Source organism: Plectropomus leopardus, chromosome 3 (genome assembly GCF_026936395.1).
Source record: "Plectropomus leopardus strain MGB_pleo_1.0 chromosome 3, ASM2693639v1, whole genome shotgun sequence".
Lineage (NCBI taxonomy): Eukaryota > Metazoa > Chordata > Actinopteri > Perciformes > Serranidae > Plectropomus > Plectropomus leopardus.
In genome coordinates this window covers 32,315,067-32,334,835 of record NC_142178.1, presented here as the reverse complement: position 1 = coordinate 32,334,835, position 19,769 = coordinate 32,315,067, and the positions used below count along the sequence as shown (strand labels likewise).

The 19,769-nt window shown below is 39.7% G+C and overlaps 1 protein-coding gene across 1 annotated transcript; it reads right to left on the bottom strand.

Annotated features, from left to right (window-relative positions):
* Positions 1–951: 951 nt before the first annotated feature.
* tesk1a (testis associated actin remodelling kinase 1a) lies at positions 952–18,953 on the bottom strand. The gene is made up of 11 exons (XM_042484276.2): positions 18,754–18,953; positions 17,428–18,222; positions 11,022–11,143; positions 10,002–10,050; positions 9,574–9,720; positions 8,611–8,693; positions 7,775–7,865; positions 6,807–6,890; positions 6,361–6,447; positions 6,054–6,147; positions 952–5,073 (listed from the first exon to the last, which is right to left on the bottom strand). Exons 2-11 carry the CDS (start codon positions 17,632–17,634, stop codon positions 3,854–3,856), a joined length of 2,184 nt encoding a protein of 727 aa, XP_042340210.2. The 5' UTR covers positions 17,635–18,222; positions 18,754–18,953; the 3' UTR covers positions 952–3,853.
* Between the last annotated feature and the right edge of the window lie 816 nt (positions 18,954–19,769).

The following is a 19,769-nucleotide window of genomic DNA, read 5'->3' as shown; positions in this document are numbered from 1 at the left end:
AAAACTCTCTTTCTAATACATTAGAAATGATTATATGATCTACCAATTTAACACTGTTCTGGTTTGCTATAGTCTTTTCTATGAAACATGTTAAAAATGACCAGGAAATTATTTTTGAAAAGTGCACATGTCCCCATAAATAATGCATGAGTGAAACTTTTCTGAATGAATAAATTGATTAATTAGCTTAATTATATACATGACAATATGTCAGCCGTGATCATCCTCAAGGCAGCAGAAGAGTCAGCTGGCTGTTTATAGGACTCAAGCTTCTATATCTGCCCATCCTGCATAACCAGAGAGCTGATGATCCACACATTGCTCACTGCTCACCCCTCCCTCACCCATTTACAAGAAATGGAAGCAAACTGCAGGAAACAGTGCACAAAGCTGTTCCCCTACAGAATGAAAAAGGAACTACATTCATTTGACTGTCAATACAAGTGTGGTATTGCTGAACAGGAAGAAAGAGGTCTTTTTTGCATGTGAGGATGAAAAGGTTCTCAGTTCATAACCGATAAAGAGATTTTTGTAGCATTTGCCAAAGTGACAAGTAAGTAAGAGCATAAGATTGCTTTAAGCAAAGGTAATCATGTCTGTGTGCATCAGGTTTTTAAGAATTTACAGTGCCTGGTTGAACACAACTTCATTTTTCTGTGAAGTTGTGATCTCTTAAGTATGCCATATGCTGTATGTTTTCTCAGAACAACTCTTAGAGCCCTTTATCGTTTTCTTTTTAAGATGTTGTGGTCTGGCACTGTTGATCTATTCAGTAACTTTTACTCAGCTCCTCTTAAATATCAAACACTACTGAAATAAATAAGGATTTCACTAAGTTGTTAAGGTTGTCATCTAACATCATTAATTCTTTGGCATGCCATTTCCCCAGTTTAGTACTCTTCCACTTTCATTTAGTTACTGCTTAAAAGAAATTAAAAATAGCACAGAGGGTAATGCACAACCATATTTGTTTATTACCAGATTATTGCACGCAGGTTTCTAGCTGTATAGAAGAACAGAACATAGAAATGAAGCCAGATTCATCGTTGAACATGAGAAATGACGGGATAAATTAAAGTTATCCTGCGAGTATCCATCACTCTACCTTTCGCTCAAAAGCACATACACACACAGTGTGTGGAATGATCTGTACAATAAATACGCATACCTGCTTCACATACCACTTTTTAAGTTACAACAGTGTAATCAAAGTGCACATGTACACACACGAGATACATGTGAGGGGGAGTAGAAGTCAGAGGATGAAAGGTGTGTAGTTTATTGGGCGAGAACCACGCACACGCACACACACACACTCACGCTCACACACACATATACATATAAAACACCAGAAGCACATATTTAAATAAAGCACCATTTAGTAGAAGCCTGGTGTCTTACTGCAAAGTGCCCCGAAACTGAAGTGCAAAAATAAACAATTTACATGACATGCCCAGGATAAGTCCCCCAAAGCAAAAGATATCAGCTTCTCTCTCGCTCTCTGTCATACACACACACACACACACACACACACACACAGGTCAACTGCTATAAAAATGTCAGAAGTAAATCATCTTTATTCATTTTATAAATATTCCCCCTGTAGCTACCGTTAATCAATTAAATATAATCAAAAACAGTGTATTCACTTCATCTGATTCAAACCTGCAGCCACACTGTGCTTTACATGTGTCTGTATAGAGCCCGCGCTTAACGCTGCACTGCGGCAGTGTTTCCATCAGTAGTGGGCCTGCAGAGCGCCGCCATGCAGGCGACGCCATGCAGGCGCCGCCATGCAAAACAAAAGAGCTTATTTATTTCTCCTAACCTGCCTCCATAAAGGGAGGGACATTAAATTACAAAATGTTCATTCCCCAACCACCGTTACCAAAAAGCACTGTACATATTAAAGGATTTTTAACTTATTATTGTAGCGTTGGCCATCGTTTATATCTATACTTACTGAAATCATTGCTGAGAAGTGGGAACATGGTGACATCTAACTAGAAAGCAACACATCTCTGTGTATGTGCGCTTCGCAGAGCTCGAGAACCTTACATTCGTTCTATTTCACACTGGCGGTATTATTGCTAGGGACACAAAATTGTGCACTGTCGAATTTGTTGCACTTTGGACACGCGACACATTCAATATTAACAAACACTACGATGACACAAAGCTGGTGGAGAATCATCAAAGTTTCCCCAATTTCCTCCATTTTTTCTGAAAAGGAGGACAAGGCTTTAATCACAGTAATAATTCTTAAAAAAAAAAAACAAAAGCAGCATGTGTACATTCTTCAGGATACAGTTTTATCTTTAGTAGCTCGCTAGCTGGCTGGCTAACCCCAAACTTTTCAGGGTTTGAGTCTGATTTAGAAACAGGAAAAAATTGTTTATCTCCTCCAAACCTCTCTCGTTATTACACAAATCCCAGACACAACGTTTAGCTCGAAATCTACAAAACCAGCCCGAAAAAGAAGAAAATCTGACAAAGGTGTATGAAAGTCAATGATGCACTGCCGAGAAGTTGTCGGAGCTGGCTGATGCCACGCTATGATTGGCCAGTCTGCCTTCGAGGGGAGGGACTTAGAATAAAGTCAATCAAGAGTAAAATCTGCATCTGCAAGGTAACCAGTAGTGTGTGTCTGTCAGGTTAATGTTACACGGTTTTCCTCTGAAGCAGAATTCGGTTAGAATACAGCAGGGGTGGGACAAGACAAGCATTTCGCCTCCTCTTATTCATTTTTGGACATGAGATGTAAGTTAAAGTTGCTTATTGAAAATCTTTTACATATGTAAACTATTATTTTTGTTTGTTTGTCTTTTTCATATGAAAAAAAACAAACATTTTTTTAATGTTCAAAATTAAATATCTTCAATCCAATATGGAAAAACGCATAAATACTGTTATGTTGCATGTAGTTTTGAGTTCTTTTGAATGTTATTTTGGCAAACAATGAGTAAGAATAGCAACATAACCTGTCAATTAACTTACCTTGTACTTACCTAAACATACCTTGTACCTTGTATCTAAATCTATAGCTGTTAAGGACCCAAGAAAGAGTGTGAAGTTGTTTGTTTGTTGTTTGCAAGAAGACTGCAAGCAGCAATACCACGAGCCACACACGCAGCCTCTTCTGAATAGGCACTGCCCGAAATCTGACAGGGCAAAAATCCCGAGCAGAGCAAAAGTGACCCGTGTGTACTGTAAACATCTATTACAGTTTACAGACGGTGGGTCTTTTTTTTTCTCGCGATCCTTCCAAAGTAGTTTGACTTTTTTCAAAATGTCGCATATTCACAGATCTCAGCAATTAAATTGGTGAGTATGTTATTGTATTGTTACTAACAAAACGATGACCACGACTACGAATAACTTGTAATTAACTGCAAGTGTACTTAAAATTAGCTTGTTAAACCCGAAAAACATGTTTTTTCTATGACAGCCTCCAAAATTGAAGCCAGCACAGTTGAGTTCAGTTAGATTTGGTTCAGTAGAGCTTAGGCGAGCGTCGCCGTAAGTCAGACTAGCTGCTCTGTTTGGATCAGCACCACTCCAGCAAAAGAAATGTGTCGTTAACCCCAACCGTTAAATGTTCTGCCTTTTAGCCACCACTTACATTACACCATGTTCTTCACTGTCAGAGTGATTTGGTCGTGTTTCATCCTCCAGCCCACCAGGTGGCGCTCTAATCCCAAACTGTGACTGCACAGAGTTAACAACACATCTCAGAGCTGGGGTCAGTATTCTTGGTATTATCATAGCAACCTTTTGTGTTGCCATGTTTTTCCGCTGACATTAAGTGCTGGTGCGTGTCACGGGTTCAAAACCAAATCCCCAGTGAGCAGGCTTATGTCTGGGCCTCCGGCAGAGACCGGCCTGGTTCACATGGCACTGACGGCCCACCCACTATTAGTCCATTTGTGCTGCGACACAGCAGAGCTTTGGTTGCTGTGGCCGCTGTTGTTGACGGGGAAGCACTGCCACCGGTTATGGTGCCGTTGAGGTTCCGGTAGGGTCGCTGCCGCGGTAACGAAGCCCTTCGGCGGGGGGCAGGCACGGCAGCTGAACCACGGAGGCACACAGAGGGAAAGCTAAAACCCACCAGACAGCAGCCCGGACAGGAAATGACCTCGTCCTGCTCAGAGGGGCCGTTAGGGTCAGAGGACTGGGCTCCGCTGTAACCGTTAGCTCGCCCTCCTACGCCCCACTGCACCTGCTGGCCAATGACAAGCGCTGAGCCGTTGTTGTTGTCCAGTCGTGGCAGAGCGGGCAAGGAGGGTGGTCCGTTGGAGATGGGAAGTCGCCAGCCGTTGGTTTGTACGGAGGAGGAGGAAGTGGAGGTGAGCAGGGGGCGTCCAGGTGTGGAGTCCGTGACAACCTCTGCTGGCTCAGGAGACTTGGTGCAGTCCATGGGTTCTGTTAGACACACACTCTCATCTTCCTCCTCTTCCTCCTGCTCCTCTAACCGCTCCAGAGACACCATCTCCAGCTCCACAGGAAGACCCGAATCCTCTCCCACCTCGTCCTCCTCCTTTAACACCTCTCTCTTTATAGTTATTTCCATTTGCTCTACCTGCCTCCTTCCATCTGCTGTCTCTGTCTTCTCTTCGTCGTCCTCGTCCTCCCCTGTCACTCTATTCATCACCACTCTTACGTCCTCTTCATTGTCTTCCTTCCCTTCATTGTCTCTTAACAAGGCTACAGTCCGGCTGAGCTCTGGAGTACAAGGGAGTGACCTGCACCTCCTCGGCAGCGCTTGTGTCCCCGGCATCGATCTGAGAAGATGGGGGGAGGAGCACGGGTCACGAAGCGCTGGGAGGGTGAAGGTCAGGGAGATGACGGACTTACTCGGAGTGTCTAAGAGTTTACACCGCCCCCCATTGAGGTCCTGTCTGAGAGAGAAGGGATTCACCCGCGCAGGTGTCCCAAGGAGAGGAGGGGTTAGGGTTGCAGGGGGTAACATGTCCGACTGGCTTCTCGCCAAGCCTTGCCGTTGCTGGCTGCGGTCACCGGGGTGACAAGGAGAGCTGCAGCGCCGGTACGGGCTGACGTCTACCGCCACCGGCTCTGAGTAAAGGTAGGAAGGAGAAAGATGTGTGAGTGAAGGAGAGAGGATGCAGTTTGAGGTAGGTGGTGCTTCCTTATGGCTCGTCATTCTCAAACTGCGGGTCACAAACTTTCTCATTTTACAGCTAAATAGAAACTTAAATATATTTCTGAACTCATTTCATCCTCTTTTTCATCATATTCTCTGACTAGTTTTAATCATAGACAGCGTGGTTTTAATTGTGTGCCTCTGTTTAAGTTTGGAGAAGCTGTCTTGCTAGATGACGTGCTAAAAAAAACCCCAGTTCCATCAGGTTCTTTACCAGTAAAAGAAAGCAAATGTTTTGGGAGATCTCCTGGGAAATTACAGAATGACGTTTCCCAGGATTCAACCCTGCTCTGTATTTGAGTCAACCTTGAAGTGAGATAACTTTCCAGGGGAAGATCCTGAAAGGGGACACCCGTCTCTGACAGTTGTGGCTGTCATATGATTTTATCATGAGTCAGAAACTGTCACCAAGGCTGGATTACAGGCTGGACAAGGTGTGCAACGACTTCGAGGTCCTGTGTCATGTTTTTTTTCTACTTTTATTGAATTTGAACTTACTGAAGAGGGCATCAAATATCCCGAAGTTAATGTTCAATAGAGATGAACAGGGAGGTTGATACTGGCTGTTATGCAAGCGGTGGCATTTTGACAGCGAAAAACAAGACGCCTGTCTGCACAAATTGATTTAAATATGAATTTATATAGTGTAATAATAAAATTCTACCTAAATTTAAATTTTCTTAATGTACGAGTGTACGTTTAAGCACCAGAAATTCACTGTTTTGTGTTTGTTTTTTGTTTTTTTACCGTAGTACTGAATCAGGTATTAAGCATGCAGGAATTTCACTGGACTAACACATTTCTGGTGTCACGAAATGCCCTATCAACATTGCTGTAAAAAAACTTTCTTAATTAATGAAGAAATAAAAAAAAACTTTATGATCCTTTTTACCAAGTGCAATGGGCTTCTCTCTCTCTTCTTGTCTATCCATGCCCTCCAGCGTGAACACAATGTCTGAGAACGAGGGTCGCCTCTCTGCGCTCATCTGAAAACAACACGAAGACAAAGAACCGTGCTGAGAATTACATCTTAGAATCCTAACATCAAGTCTTATTAAAAAAAACTTTGTTGTTAAAAAGGACACACTGACTCAGAGATGTCCAAAAGTACATGGTGATGTCCAACAAGTAAAAATTAAATTGAAAACATTGATGTAATTCAGGGTTATGATTAATGCGGTGTATGTGTGTGCACTTACGTTACAGCAGGTGACAGCGAGGCTAAAAAATGGAGCAGGACAATCCCCAACCATGTTCTCAAATGCCTCCACGTCCAGACCAAAGTCCTTTAAAATCAATCAAAATGACTGCATATCAAGTATAAATAAACATAGAGGCTGCAAATACAAGTTATATTATTACCATTCGAATTACGCCTTACATGCATATTTACACAGACAGTTCAGGGCCTCTCGCTGCAGAGCGACGACTACTTTTACCTGGAACAACACCTGCAACTACTTTACATGGCTCTCTGTTGAAAATATTTATCTCATGAAGAGCAGTTTGCTATATTGACATTGGAAATATACTTCTTCCCACCAAAAAAAATACAAGTAGCGTTACGTTTCTGTCTGTAAGGGAGAGACATGTCACTTCTTTACATCACTACACAAACAGATTAAATTATAGGTCTGAGGGCTACCTCTGTCCTGGGTAAGAAGTCAGGATCAGCTTCAATGCGGGCGATGATCTCACACAGGATGATACCGTACGCAAACACGTCCACCTGAGCAGCGGAGAGGACGTGCATGTTAGTTCTCTGATAATGCACACACATATAGATAGTTTAGGTTTAGGTTCAAACTAGATTTCACTCCGTGGTGGAGTAAGAGTATTTAAGGGCTAAAGCTCCTCATATTTTTTTGCTAATATTCTGTGTCATAAAACATGTGAAATCATTTGAGAATTTTAATTTATTTCAGGTTCAGCATCCACGGATTAATTTGTTTCAGTGGCCAATATTGCCTCAAAATCCCAAAATCTCACCTAAGCTGTCAAAGTTCGAAAACCTAACAATGCACTTTGTAGATAGAAGGGTTAGGTGGTTAAAAAAAAAACCATTTTACCTACTTAAAATTTTATTTTTTACTTAATAATGTCTGTACTCGCACATCAGAAAGTAAAGGCTAAGACTGCTGTCTTCATCAGATCAAACGGCACTATGACAGACTCTGGCAGTTTTTTTTATTTGCTTTTAAAAGGATCCTTTTTTCTCTTTTACTGAATATCACCAATGTGTAATTCCATGCATGTTTATACCAGGGTTGGACAATCATTTCTATTTTTATATTATTTTATCCTGCGGATCTTTGAGATTTGTTCCAAATGCAAAGTGCATGACAAATCAGTTTATTATTATTATTATCATATCATCCAATCCTGGTTAATCGAGACTGCCAGGTGGCAGCAGGAGTCAGAGGAGATAGGGGGAATTGCGTCACAGCATGCCAGTTTGTGCCAGCCTCTAAATAGATTTGCATGATTTGCTTTTGGGAATTGAAGCACTGACCTTTCGATCTGAAAGTGCAGTTGTCTATTTTATTTAATAGAAGTAGCAGTGGATTAAAGATTTTAAATAATCATCATCAACCACAGATGCTGTGGTGATACCTTCTCATCGTACAGCTCTCCTCTCAGGACTTCAGGGGCCATCCAGTACGGGGAGCCCACGATGGCCAGAGGCTGCTTCCCCACACCGTCACTGCAAAAAAAATAAGGTTTCCCAGAAAGTTAGGTGCCCATTCAGAGTCACGACCCTTGTCAGAATTTGCTGTGAGTTATTGCTATGATATTATTCATGAAATATACAATTTTTATGAATCACATCTTGTATTCTAGATATAACGTAAAACTTGACCACACTAAAAAACCTAATGCAGTTCAAAGCACCTGCCCTGCACGTCTTTGTTGAGCTATTAATGTTCAGTTTTGTTATCACTGTAGTTCTTTTCAAAGCGCTGTATTAGTTTATGTTATGTTGTGTTTCCTCATAAATTTGGGAATTATTTTTAAAAAATGAAAGTAAAGCTCTATTTCTAGCTAAAGAAAGAACATGCTAATCTCTGGTGTTGCCTAAAGACCTGTTTTTGCAGAAGGAGTCATTCATAGATGCATCTTGCACAAGAGACAGACTAAGACAGGTTAAGCTCTGACCTTTCACTTTCAAGCATAAATAACCTCTAATACTGCCACATGTTTACACCGGCTCCTCGAGTGACACAGATCTGTTTGGTTTTTGTTCAAATTAATAGTCTATCAGATCACAACACTTTAATTTTTGCCCATTTGGGTTAGACATGATCTCTTATTGACAAATAACAGTTACTCACACATAACAGAGTCTGTGCCAACTAAAGTTAATCAGACTTTATTGGTTACTTAAATTATCTCACTGAACGAGACAGAAGAGGGAAAGGCATCAAGATTTTGGATATTTCCCCACTGACCTATAATCAGGGATCTTCTCTGCCAGGCCGAAGTCTCCCACCACAACCGTGAAAACTCCGTTATCACAGCGAACAAGACAGTTCTGCACAGAAAAAGAGTCTAGAGGTGAGATATATTCACCACTATTGGTAAAAAATTACAAATCAACTCAAGAGAACAAAAAACATATGCTCGCAGACCTATTGTCCAGCCATGCCCATAGATTTGTTTTTATTTGTCCAGGTTGTGATGAAAAAATAAAGAATTTTGTAAGATGAGCCTCCTAATCTGAACTGTTGTTTAGGATATAGTTGTAAGATGTAAAACTTTCTAAATGCCAACTTGAGGCTTCAAAATGGGGTAATGTCAGAGTGGCTAAGTCAATTATTTTTGTAAAGTCTTTGGTGCTTGCATGTCTTTGATTGATGACTTCAGCCCCTAACAAGATTACATAGCAATTAATTGAGCCTACTTGAAGTATTTCCGTTTTTTCCTACACATTACTGCCCACTTCCACATGCCGAAAGCAGTCTGCCAGAAGTCCAGGCCGATAACTGATGAGAGAGTAGACTTTCTCAGTGTTTTTTGACATTACTTGTGTTCAGAGCCACTAATAAACTTGAGCTGTTGTGTTTCTCAAGGTGCCCTGCGTGCTGCAGTGAGTACTTTTTGCGGCAGTAGGCTGGCAGCCAAACATCAGGCCTTGACCTCTTGGCTGCTCACGTTCGTCATGCAGATGTGGGCGTGGTTCATCTAAAATTAATGCGGAAGTATGCTTTTTGACACAGACATGTCAGTCTGAACAAGCACCAAAGGTCACATTTCATTGAACTGAAAGCTGGTATCCTCCCTTCTCCCTGCAGCACAAACTTTCTGATATGAAACTACAACTCAAGCTGCTTCTTATCAGTTCTTTGCTTTGACCCCTTCTTTTTCTGTTTCTGTTAACAGGCGACACCCCAGCATGTGTTTGTCTGCTGCACCTTGGAGGTGAGGTCTCTGTGGAATATGCCCTTGTTGTGCAGGTACTGCAGCCCTCGGGCAATATCCAGAGACAGACCAATCCGGACGCACCACGACAGGTACAGGTCACTGTCCAACAGCTGCTCCAGGTTGCCTCCGTTTATATACTACAGAGAAAAACAAAGAAATGTCTTCAAACCGCCTTTAAAAACGCTGACAGTGTGATGATCAGTCAGCACACACACAGATATTAATGTGTGCCAAAGGAAGACACCAAATACATGAATCATTTACCACCATCTGCAAGATACAAGGTTTACAATGTTTCCATGGATACCTCCTCTATGTTACTGGTGGGTACGAGTAAAACTGACAAAGGGACAGTCACATTTTAGACATTTTGGGTAACTTAAGCCATCGGACAATGTTAAAAGAGTGATGTTTTTACCTCAGTCAGAGCGTGGAGTTGACCTTCGTGAACACAAACCCCAAGAAACCTGAGAAGAGGGGAAGAAATACAATGTGTTATAATTAACAAAGTTTCAGTGTTTATCATTTCTTTACATTATAATTATCTCATCCATCATTTCAAAGTCCTCTACATGCATGAGGTTAAATATATAGACTCTGGTGCCACCTTGTGTTTCTTGGTAGTACTAAAAAGTCATGTTAAACTCCCACAATACAAACTGAGAAATGGGATGGTTTTTTGTTTTTTTTTCACATACAATTTAAAACATTTTATTGAGTGGAGTCAATTTGCAGAAATAGTTAGTACACACACATAGAAATTATTGGTAAAATAAATTCAATAAATGGCAAATGCCACATGAAGATAATAAGTGCATTTACATAGCTAATACAGACACTGCTCTCCTCCAGGATTTTTAAAAAAATAAGTCACTAAGAAAAAGGGTGAAAAAAACCCACAAAATAAAACAAAAAACAAAACCAAGCACCCAAACTAGACGCTCAAGACTACATCAAGGGATCCTACATTCAGTTAATAGCAACAATCTGCAAATGACACTAGACTGATATTTTCTCCAAATATTGAATAAGAGGTTGCCAGAGGGCATCAAATGAGTTTACCAGCTCATTTCTAATACTTATCCTCTTCAGCTCAAGTGTCCTGACAAGATCATCAAGCCACATTTAAATTTAGGGATACTTCTAGCCTTACACAGTGTTAGCAAAGATCTTTTTAGCTGACATAAGAAAGTAGTTAGTAAGTGTGTGGCTCAGGCTCAGTTCTTCTGAATCAAGAATTTCTGAAATTATATGGAAATTGTTGCAACAGTATTTCTGAAGATGGGATTTTTTTAAGATGTGTTCATCAGGAGCTACATTCAGCTTTATCATCAGTCACAGCACTACCTCTGCAGCTGCTGAGACACTGCTTTGTCTGAACAGCTGGTGAGGTGGCGCTCAATTATCAGTGATTATTATCTGTTTTTATGGAAGCTACCTGAGTATGTTGGGGTGGCAAAGGCGGTTCATGAGCTGCACTTCTCGTAGCATGTTAGCTTTGTTGCTGGCCAGTGTGTTCATTTTCAGTGCCATCACCTGTCCTGTGATCCGATGCTGCACCTGAAAAACAAAAAGAGAGGGTTTACAGTTTGGAAGAGAGCTGCACAGAGGGAGAGCGAGGTGTGGTGCTATAAGACCGGCGCTAAAGCATAAAAAATAGAAAATCAATATGTGGCAGTCAGTGTTAATACTGTGGCATGAATAAATCTATGCATGGGGAACACTGTATGACTTCTTCCTCGCTCTTTGACGAATCATCTGGTGCTTTTGCCATTGGCAAGACACCAAATGAAACCTTTAACTCAAATAAAATTACAGTTTTCCTGGGGTTTGAGCGTTACTGGAAAAATAAGGGATAATGTAAGTACACAACTAGAAAAATGTTTATATCGAGTTTTTTTTTTAGACATTTTTTTGCAGAAATATTACATATTATAATTTTAAGATGTAGGCCAGCTGATATTAATGACATTTTCTGATTATATTCTGAATGTAGAGACAAAGTGCAAATGTTTGACCTTTATACTGTGAGAATCCCCCCCGTCACAGTACGTGAACATGTGCTTAACATGTGAAGCTGCAGGAAAAGTGGGACTGGGGTCATGTGTGTGGCTGAATGGGTCATTGACTGGTAATTTGTGGCCTGCAAAGTTCAGACAGTGTCTGCACCTGCAAGTGCATGCATGCATACGTGTGTGTGTGTGTGTGTGTGTGTGTGTGTGTGTGTGTGTGTGTGTGTGTGTGTGTGTGTGTGTGTATTAATAGCGTAGCAGTAATAGGCTTTCTGGATTTCCCATCAACCCTCCTGATCTGCACAAATCCAATGGGCCATTACTGAGGCTCGGCCCAGCAGCAGACAGGAGGCATGCACGCCAACACAGTGCAGGGTTAACGGGAAAACAGGCTGAGTTTAATGGTTATAACAACCTTAATAAACTGTTTCCATTTTAAGCCAAATGCGTCTCCATCATCATTACTTTGTGCTCATTCAACCAGTGATGATTTGATCCAACAGCAATAAGTGCAATGTAAAGTGAGAAAATGATCTTTCTCTTTTCTTTCCTACACAGACACTCAGAACTATGAACATTCAGCCAACTTGGGCTTTGAATACATTTGGATTTCCCAAATTGGACATGTTTTAGTCATCATTCTTTCGATTATGTGTGATTTGTGTCTGACAGTTACTTCTGAAAAAATGCCATCCTTGAAAAACAGTTCTATATTAAAAACTTCATTAGCCCACAGTGTTTTATCCTCTAAGTACAATATACTGATGATCCAGATAGATGCATTGATGGTTTATTATATGTAAATATAACTTTAAATTGTCATCTATTTGTAAATGAATGCATTATGTCTGTGGGTGTGTGTGGTTATTAGGGTTATTTAATCAATACCATGGATAAGTTCACGTTAGCATAGACATAAAAGAAGTGTGTGCAGTGTTACATGTTGATGTGTTGTTTTTTCACCAAATAAACTCCTAATTACAGGATAAGTGAAATTCTCACTTGTGCTTCAGCTCATAAACTTTGTCATTACCCATCACCAATTTCTTGCAAGTGTCTGATCGATACCTTAATGCATGTGTGTCTCAACAGAAGTGACAATAAGGCGAAATGGTTCCCTCCTTAGCTTCTTCCATTATCAGCTCCAGAAAAAAAGCAACTCACGCCACCCAACTAAACTCCAAACTAAACATTTTCTCACGAGTGCCTGATTGGTACTGCGCATCTGCAACTCTCAACAGACAGAAGAAAAAAGCAAATTACTCCTTAGCTACTTCCATCATTAGCTGTGGGGGGATTTTTTTTTAAATTAATTATAAATTATTTAATTATTTTTATCTACTTGCCTAAAGTGGCATTTTACTCCCCCCTGACAGGCAATCCTTATTTTTTAACCCTGAAATATTGTTAATGTATCTGAAATAACTGGGTTGGTTTACAGTTTGTAGACTGAAGAAAACAAATGAAACTTCATTCTTAAACAGAGTATCTGCAGACACTTTAAAGCACTCGAGCACTTTAAAACCTGGTTCGACAATCTATCTATCGCTTTGAAACCTGAGCAATTTGATTCGATTTCATGGGGAAAGAGACAATGACCAACTTGGCAAGACATGTCAAACAAATTGCAAGAAATCAGTAAAGGGGAAATTGTTTTAAAAAGGGTTTTAAAAGGGTTAAAAATATTTATTACTATTTTTTTAATGGGAAAATGTCCAGAAAAAAATATATTTAAAAAATATAAAATATAAATAGAAAAAATATATTTAAAATCATTATAATTATATATTTATATTTTTTCTGCACTATTTTGGGAGTCATTTCCTTGTTTGATTTTGTTTTTTAATTGTCTTTTGTTTTCAATTAATTTTCTTGTAGCTTTTTTTTACAAATTTCTTTCTATTTTTTTGGGCCGTGTGAAGTTGCTCATTGCCTTCTCCCCATGCTTTAGAGAAAAATCAAACCAATTTGCTCACGTTTTAAAGGATTAAATGACAGGATGTTACAGGAAGTATTCATATCATTTAAACCAAATTAAGTACTGACTAAACTAACTTTAAGTATGAAGTTTTATGAAAGATATTCTTCAAACTACGTCAAGACTTAAACAGTCCTAATCTATACCAGGCACAGCTCCCCTGGTTGTTAATGTCTCTGTTTCTGGGTGTGAGTGTGAAAAGCTTTGGCTATTTCAGATAAGAGCAGAGGAATGTGTGCTGGAATCCACTTTGTATAAACCCTCACCCTGAGCAAATACTCCAACAACTACTTTACATGCCTTTCCTGTACATGGTCATGACTGGTACATGTGGATGTTGTGTGGACTCTTGATTTGGTGGGCAGGAAGCTATCATTTACAAACCTGCATTAAGATTACCCAAGGAGGGGAGAAAAAGTAAGATGTCCACACACACACACACACACACACACACACACACACACACACACACACACACACACACACACACACACACACACGGTGTGAGAGTAATCTACTTAGTCTGGACAGTGGGATCTGTCCTCCAGTCAGCCTGTCACCTGACACACACAAGCAGACAACACACACACACCCACACACTGTCTGTGCAAACCACACGCAAACAAATATGCACCAATAAACACACGAGTATCTACATGTGAGACAAAAATGCCTCAGATAAGAACAAAAATAATGACTTAAACATTGGTTTGATGCATAAGCAAAGCAACAGTCTCCAGAGTGACGTCTTTATGCTGCTCTATAAACCAAACTCAGTCTGACTTTTGCATTCATCACTTGAAGTCATCGCCAGTGTTGTTGCTCATAGCTCGGGCTGAGCATCTAACCTCAACGCTGTCTTGGCACTGACCAAAAATGAGTCTAGAGCGCCAAAAATGTTGAGTGCTGCTGCTGAAGAATTGTTCTCTATCTATTTTATCACACAGTTTCTGAATGAAACAGAATATTGCCAGTTTTAGACTTGATTTAACCCTTAGGGCCTGATTTTATATTACACACACACAAATGCGCTCTTCAAAAACAAGCTTTTAAACATTTTTATTTCATACATTAATATTATTTTCTACTGTCACTGAGTTCATTCTTTTTAACCATTATCAGTTCTAATCATAAATATCAAATATTCATCAATTTTTAGAATTTTAACCCTTTAAAAGCCAGGTTTTTGTCATGATGCCACAAAGTTTTTAGATGAAAAAAACCAACAGCACAAACACTGAATTATTTTTAATATACTTTTTATTATTATCTCTATTGTTATTATTATTATTATTATTATTATTATTATTATTATTATTATTATTAGTAGTAGTAGTAGTAGTAGTAGTAGTAGTAGTAGTAGTAGCAGTAATATTAGTAGTAGTGGTAGTATTAGTATTATTATCCTTACAGCCTGGCATATGTCAATGATTTGCAGCAACATGTATTGTGACAGTGCACCGAGTGGAAAAAGCATGAATTTCTCTCCATATACAAAATATGGTAAACATTATGTCATCAGGTGGAAAATAATAAAAATTACAAATTCCCAGGTAAAAGCCCAGAACGACACCCATAAATAATACTATGCATGTTTTTATGCTTTGTTGGCTGTGGGATCAAAAATTAGAAATGGGTTTCAATAGTGCATTTTTTACTCTTAACAGTATGAATTTAACAATTTTGTTTACACAGTGTATTTTAGACATATTGTAGGAGCTCAGCTGGACATTCAAAGATCTTACCAAATGTATGCCATGTGCCCACACCCAAAATTATCAAAAAATGAAGAATGAAAAGCCCATTAAATGTGCCAAACAGTTCCTAAGGGATTAAGTCACAATAGCACAACATTTTTGGAGTATCTAGTTTCAGTATCGGCCTGGTACCTGGTCACTATGTTCTTAAAAAGCCCAAGCCTCACCTGAGCGCTGCGGGATTAGTGCCCAAAAACGTCCTGAGCAAAGAAAATAGGACGAAGATAAGAAAGCAAAGTAAGAGGGCCGAGTCTCTGCAGAAAAATACACTGCCACACATTTCCAATGCGTCATAAGTGATGACTGAGAGAAAAAACATTTGTATTAGTCTATACATGTTTTTTAATCCTGCATAATATATCTGTAAAGTCATTCATAAAGCAAAAATGACGGTCTCTTGTTCCTGCCTCTCCAATGTACTGTTTTTCCTCATGTCTATATCATTGTAAATTGAATATTTTTGGGTTTGTGCACACAGTTTGGGCATCTGTGTTGTTAATAGGGATGCACCAATTTTAATATTCATCTGCTGATACCGGGTACCAATTCTGAGTACCAACAGACCAACTGTGCCTGCAGCTTCACATGTTCAGCACATACACCAGCTGCTCCTTTTCCCTCCAGAATTTAAAATATGTAATCCTTGCTGTTATTGGAATCATTTTAGGTGAGGTAACATCAGTTTAAGGATGCTGAGAGACTAAAAATACTGTCAGCAGCCCAAAGTGGCTGAATGTTATCATCATACTGACAGCGAAACTGTTTCATGAGGATCTAGTCTATCATGGCCAGTACTTGATTTGCTTAATAAGGTCAATATCATAGCATATTATTGGTAAAACAAGAGCTGAATTTGGCTAATTGATGCAATTTAGAGATAGTCATCTGAATTCGCTAATATAAAAAAAAAAAATCGATATAAAGATATGGTTCAAGTATTATTTTCCTGTATGCAAACAATACAGAGCCATATCAGACAAAACAATAATAACAATAGAGGTAACTAACAGTTCATTTAAGTTAAGCAAATTTGTATCTCCTTTGTTATTATCAAATTGTTGTTTATTTATTTATAAACTGTGCTATTTTATCAAAATAAAGACAACAACATGATATTGACGTTACAAATCGGTCACTGACTTCCCTGTTTGTTAAATATCGGCATCAGTTATTTAAAAAAACATATTGGCGGACGACTTTTGACGAGCCATGTGAGGACGACCATGAGCATGAGCAAGGCAGGAATACCAACCATGCAAACAGGACCCCGGGCCCCTAGGGGCTCCACAGGTCTGACGTGTACACTGAATGTTTTGGTGATGGATAAATGGACAAATGAACAGGATGCTTCAGTAAAAAAGTTAACATAACATATATTCTACTGAGTAAACTATAAAATGGGGATCATTACTGGACTGGAGTTCTGGATGTGCTGACCCAACAGTGATAATAAACCCACAGAGGTTATTTTACCCTCTGAGAAGCTGCTGTTTAACCCTTTGAAACCTGAAGCAACATCACTTTTCTCGTGCCGCTTTCAGGCTCTCTTCACAAGTATTTAAACCTTTGAACCCAGAGCAAACTGGTGTGATTTCTTTCAAAAACTCGAAGAAAAAGCCAATAAGCGACTTGAAATGATCTACAAATTCAACAGAATTAGTAGATAAACACTAAGGGGAAATATCTAAGGAATAAAGACAAAAAAGCTTGGGAAAAAAATGTATTTATTGCTTGGTTTTGGGTGCTGATAAAATTGGTTTGTTTTGAAAAAATGTAAAAAGCTAGAAAAAGTTGAGAAAACTGTATATGAAAAATATCATAATTGCAAATCTAAAATAATGTTACAGAATTATTCTATTTTTAAGCACTTTTGCCAGTTCATGTCCTTTTTTAGTTATTTAGTTCTTTATTTAGTTAGTTTTTTTATTTCTTTTTTTTTCCAGGTAATTTTCTTGAGCTTTTAACTACTTTCTAACTTTTTTTATTTTTTGCTATTTTTGGGAGCTGTTTCTCTCTTTTTCACTCATTTTTTCTGATAGAAAAATCAAACCAATTTGCTGAGGTTGCAGATAATTAATTAGTAGTAAGGTCACGTACCTTGAAGACCTCAGAGAAGAAGCCTGAGCCGATCTTCTCACAGAAGAAGTCATCAATGCGGGCCAGACTGGACACAGCACTCCTCAGGGCTCGGTAGGAGGACGGACGGATCCGGTTGGGCGCGTGGATACTGTGGAGCGGTGGCTCATCCGGACCACCGTGACCCTCCTCAGGATCACAGAAGCAGCACTCCGCGTGGTAGTCCATGATGCTGGAGGACCACCAGGTACTCTGATCTTTCCCACAGGGGAACTAAAGTGTCTGTTAGATTGTAGTAGTCCTGAGACACAAGGTGATGGTGGCTTCCACCATCATGGTGCCAGAATGATCAGAGTGTCTCCTATGGGTTATAGATGACCTGATAAAAAATTTGGGCGACTCTGATTTAATCTGCTGTCCAGGTTTCACCCTGATGAAGACTGCAGACCTCAGGTTATTACACAAACATAGAGAAAATATTATCTACGGGCCACGTTTCCCATCCGTTCAGCGTCCTCCATTCTTCCACAAGCCTAAAAGAAAAACTCCAAAATCCCACCAGCTCCAGTGGCTTAGAGATGAAAAAGTCTCACTGATGAAAAATGAAGCCACTTCAGCTCTCCGGGTCCCTGCTACAGCGGTTTTAGAAATTCCTGCAGTCCATGAACGTCGCCTCGCCGTGCCGGTAACCTACGTGCGGAGGCTCGGTTCCCTCCGTCATCCCGTCAGTGTGGAGGCTGAGATGACGGATGCTGCAGCTGCACGGTACCGGGAAAGAGTAGGAGGGCCGAGCAGCCGGCTGCCATGTAAAAATCCCTGTGGAAAAATTGTAAATATTAAAGTGATATTATAAGAAGCAATATAACACAGCAACATCCACACACTTAACGACACACGCAGCTACGAAAATTACAGGGATGGTGGTCGATGTTAACATCTCTGTGTTATAATTTAACACATTATGCGCTGATTTTGTCGCATTTACTGATTGAGAGCCTCGTCTGAGGGCCTGTCTGCTAGCTGTGTTGTGTGTACGGTAGCCACGAGGCTAGCAGCCACAGAAAATCGCCGCTAGCAGGCTGATAAGCCATAACCTCCGGTGGATATCACCGACCTGCAGCCGGGACTATCGGGCTTCGAAATAACTACAGGCCTCATTCAACCATGTTTTTATTCATTTCACAACTAAGTATCGTAAATTATATTTTACCCGAGACTAAATAAACGTCAAAGTGTAACCTCAGCGTTTACAAATCCCATATTTCTCCTGGCTAATAAAAAAAAATCCGGGCTACAGTTAATAACGCGAGCTGTCAATGACAGCGGGCTGCAGAGGCGACGGCTTACCGCTCTGCTCGCGGCGGTCTGGAGGGAAATGTCGACGCGGTCCGGAGGTCTGAAGCGGACCGAAGGTGGAAATATCTCCCGGCAGCTCGGCGGTGTCTGTTGTTGATAATCCTGTCTGGATTCCTGCTTTACGAGCCGCTTCTTGGGACGACTACCATAATGAAACAGCGCGGAGTCAAGCTCGCGAGAGTGATAGCGACGACTTCCGGAGATTTCACAATAAAAGCTTCTCAACCCATACTATTATATATATATAGACCCACAGATATAAAAACATTACATTATAGATGAATATAAAATATGAGATGGCATTTCGGCAGGATATATTATTTCTGTCGTTTATATAAAGTGATGACATTTATACTAAAGCAGATAACAATTTTGTGTTTCTCACTGCTAACTGTCTAGGTCTCCCTTAAAAAAGACATTCTTAATCCCAATTGGACCAACATGGTTAAATAAAGGTTAATTTAAAAAAAAAAAAAAAAAAAAAAGAGTTTAGTAAAGGAAAAAAAAGACAGTATAAAAATCTTGTCTTGCTGTAAAATGAATACATATAAACAAGTAATTTGTATTTGTTTGTTTTTTTTTTCATTTTTGTCCCCTTTCAAGTTCTCGTTTAAAATTTTACTTGATTTATGTTGAGCTTTTTGGTCGAAAACTTACTTAAACTTCCTGTATGTTTCTTTCTGACTGTCTCGAGCTTGACAGCTGGCACAGGGCTCTGATTGGCGAGAGGAGTCAAATACTAGCAGCTGATCTGGAGTCGGTTTCCTCTGTCCAACCTCAGCGCTATATATCAGAGATTTACAACAAAAACGGACCCCAGAACAGCTACAGAGCCGGAAGTGGCGCGCACTGGCAATGACACACTTTTTGATTTGAATAAATAAATAAATAAATGATAGCCTAATAATTTCTTTAAAATAGTAATATTAATAATAACAATGATAATGCGAAAGTAAATACTCTATACCGTAAATATAACAAAAGATAATTGTGGAGAATAATTTCAA

Excerpts from the sequence above, each read along its gene's own strand:
- tesk1a (XM_042484276.2), bottom strand. The coding sequence starts at position 17,634 with ATGGACTACCACGCGGAGTGCTGCTTCTGTGATCCTGAGGAGGGTCAC. Across the intron at positions 11,144-17,427 it reads TCTTCTCTGAGGTCTTCAAG|GTGCAGCATCGGATCACAGG; the intron begins GTACGTGACCTT and ends TTTGTTTTTCAG. Across the intron at positions 6,148-6,360 it reads TCGCTGTCACCTGCTGTAAC|ATGAGCGCAGAGAGGCGACC; the intron begins GTAAGTGCACAC and ends TGTTGTTTTCAG.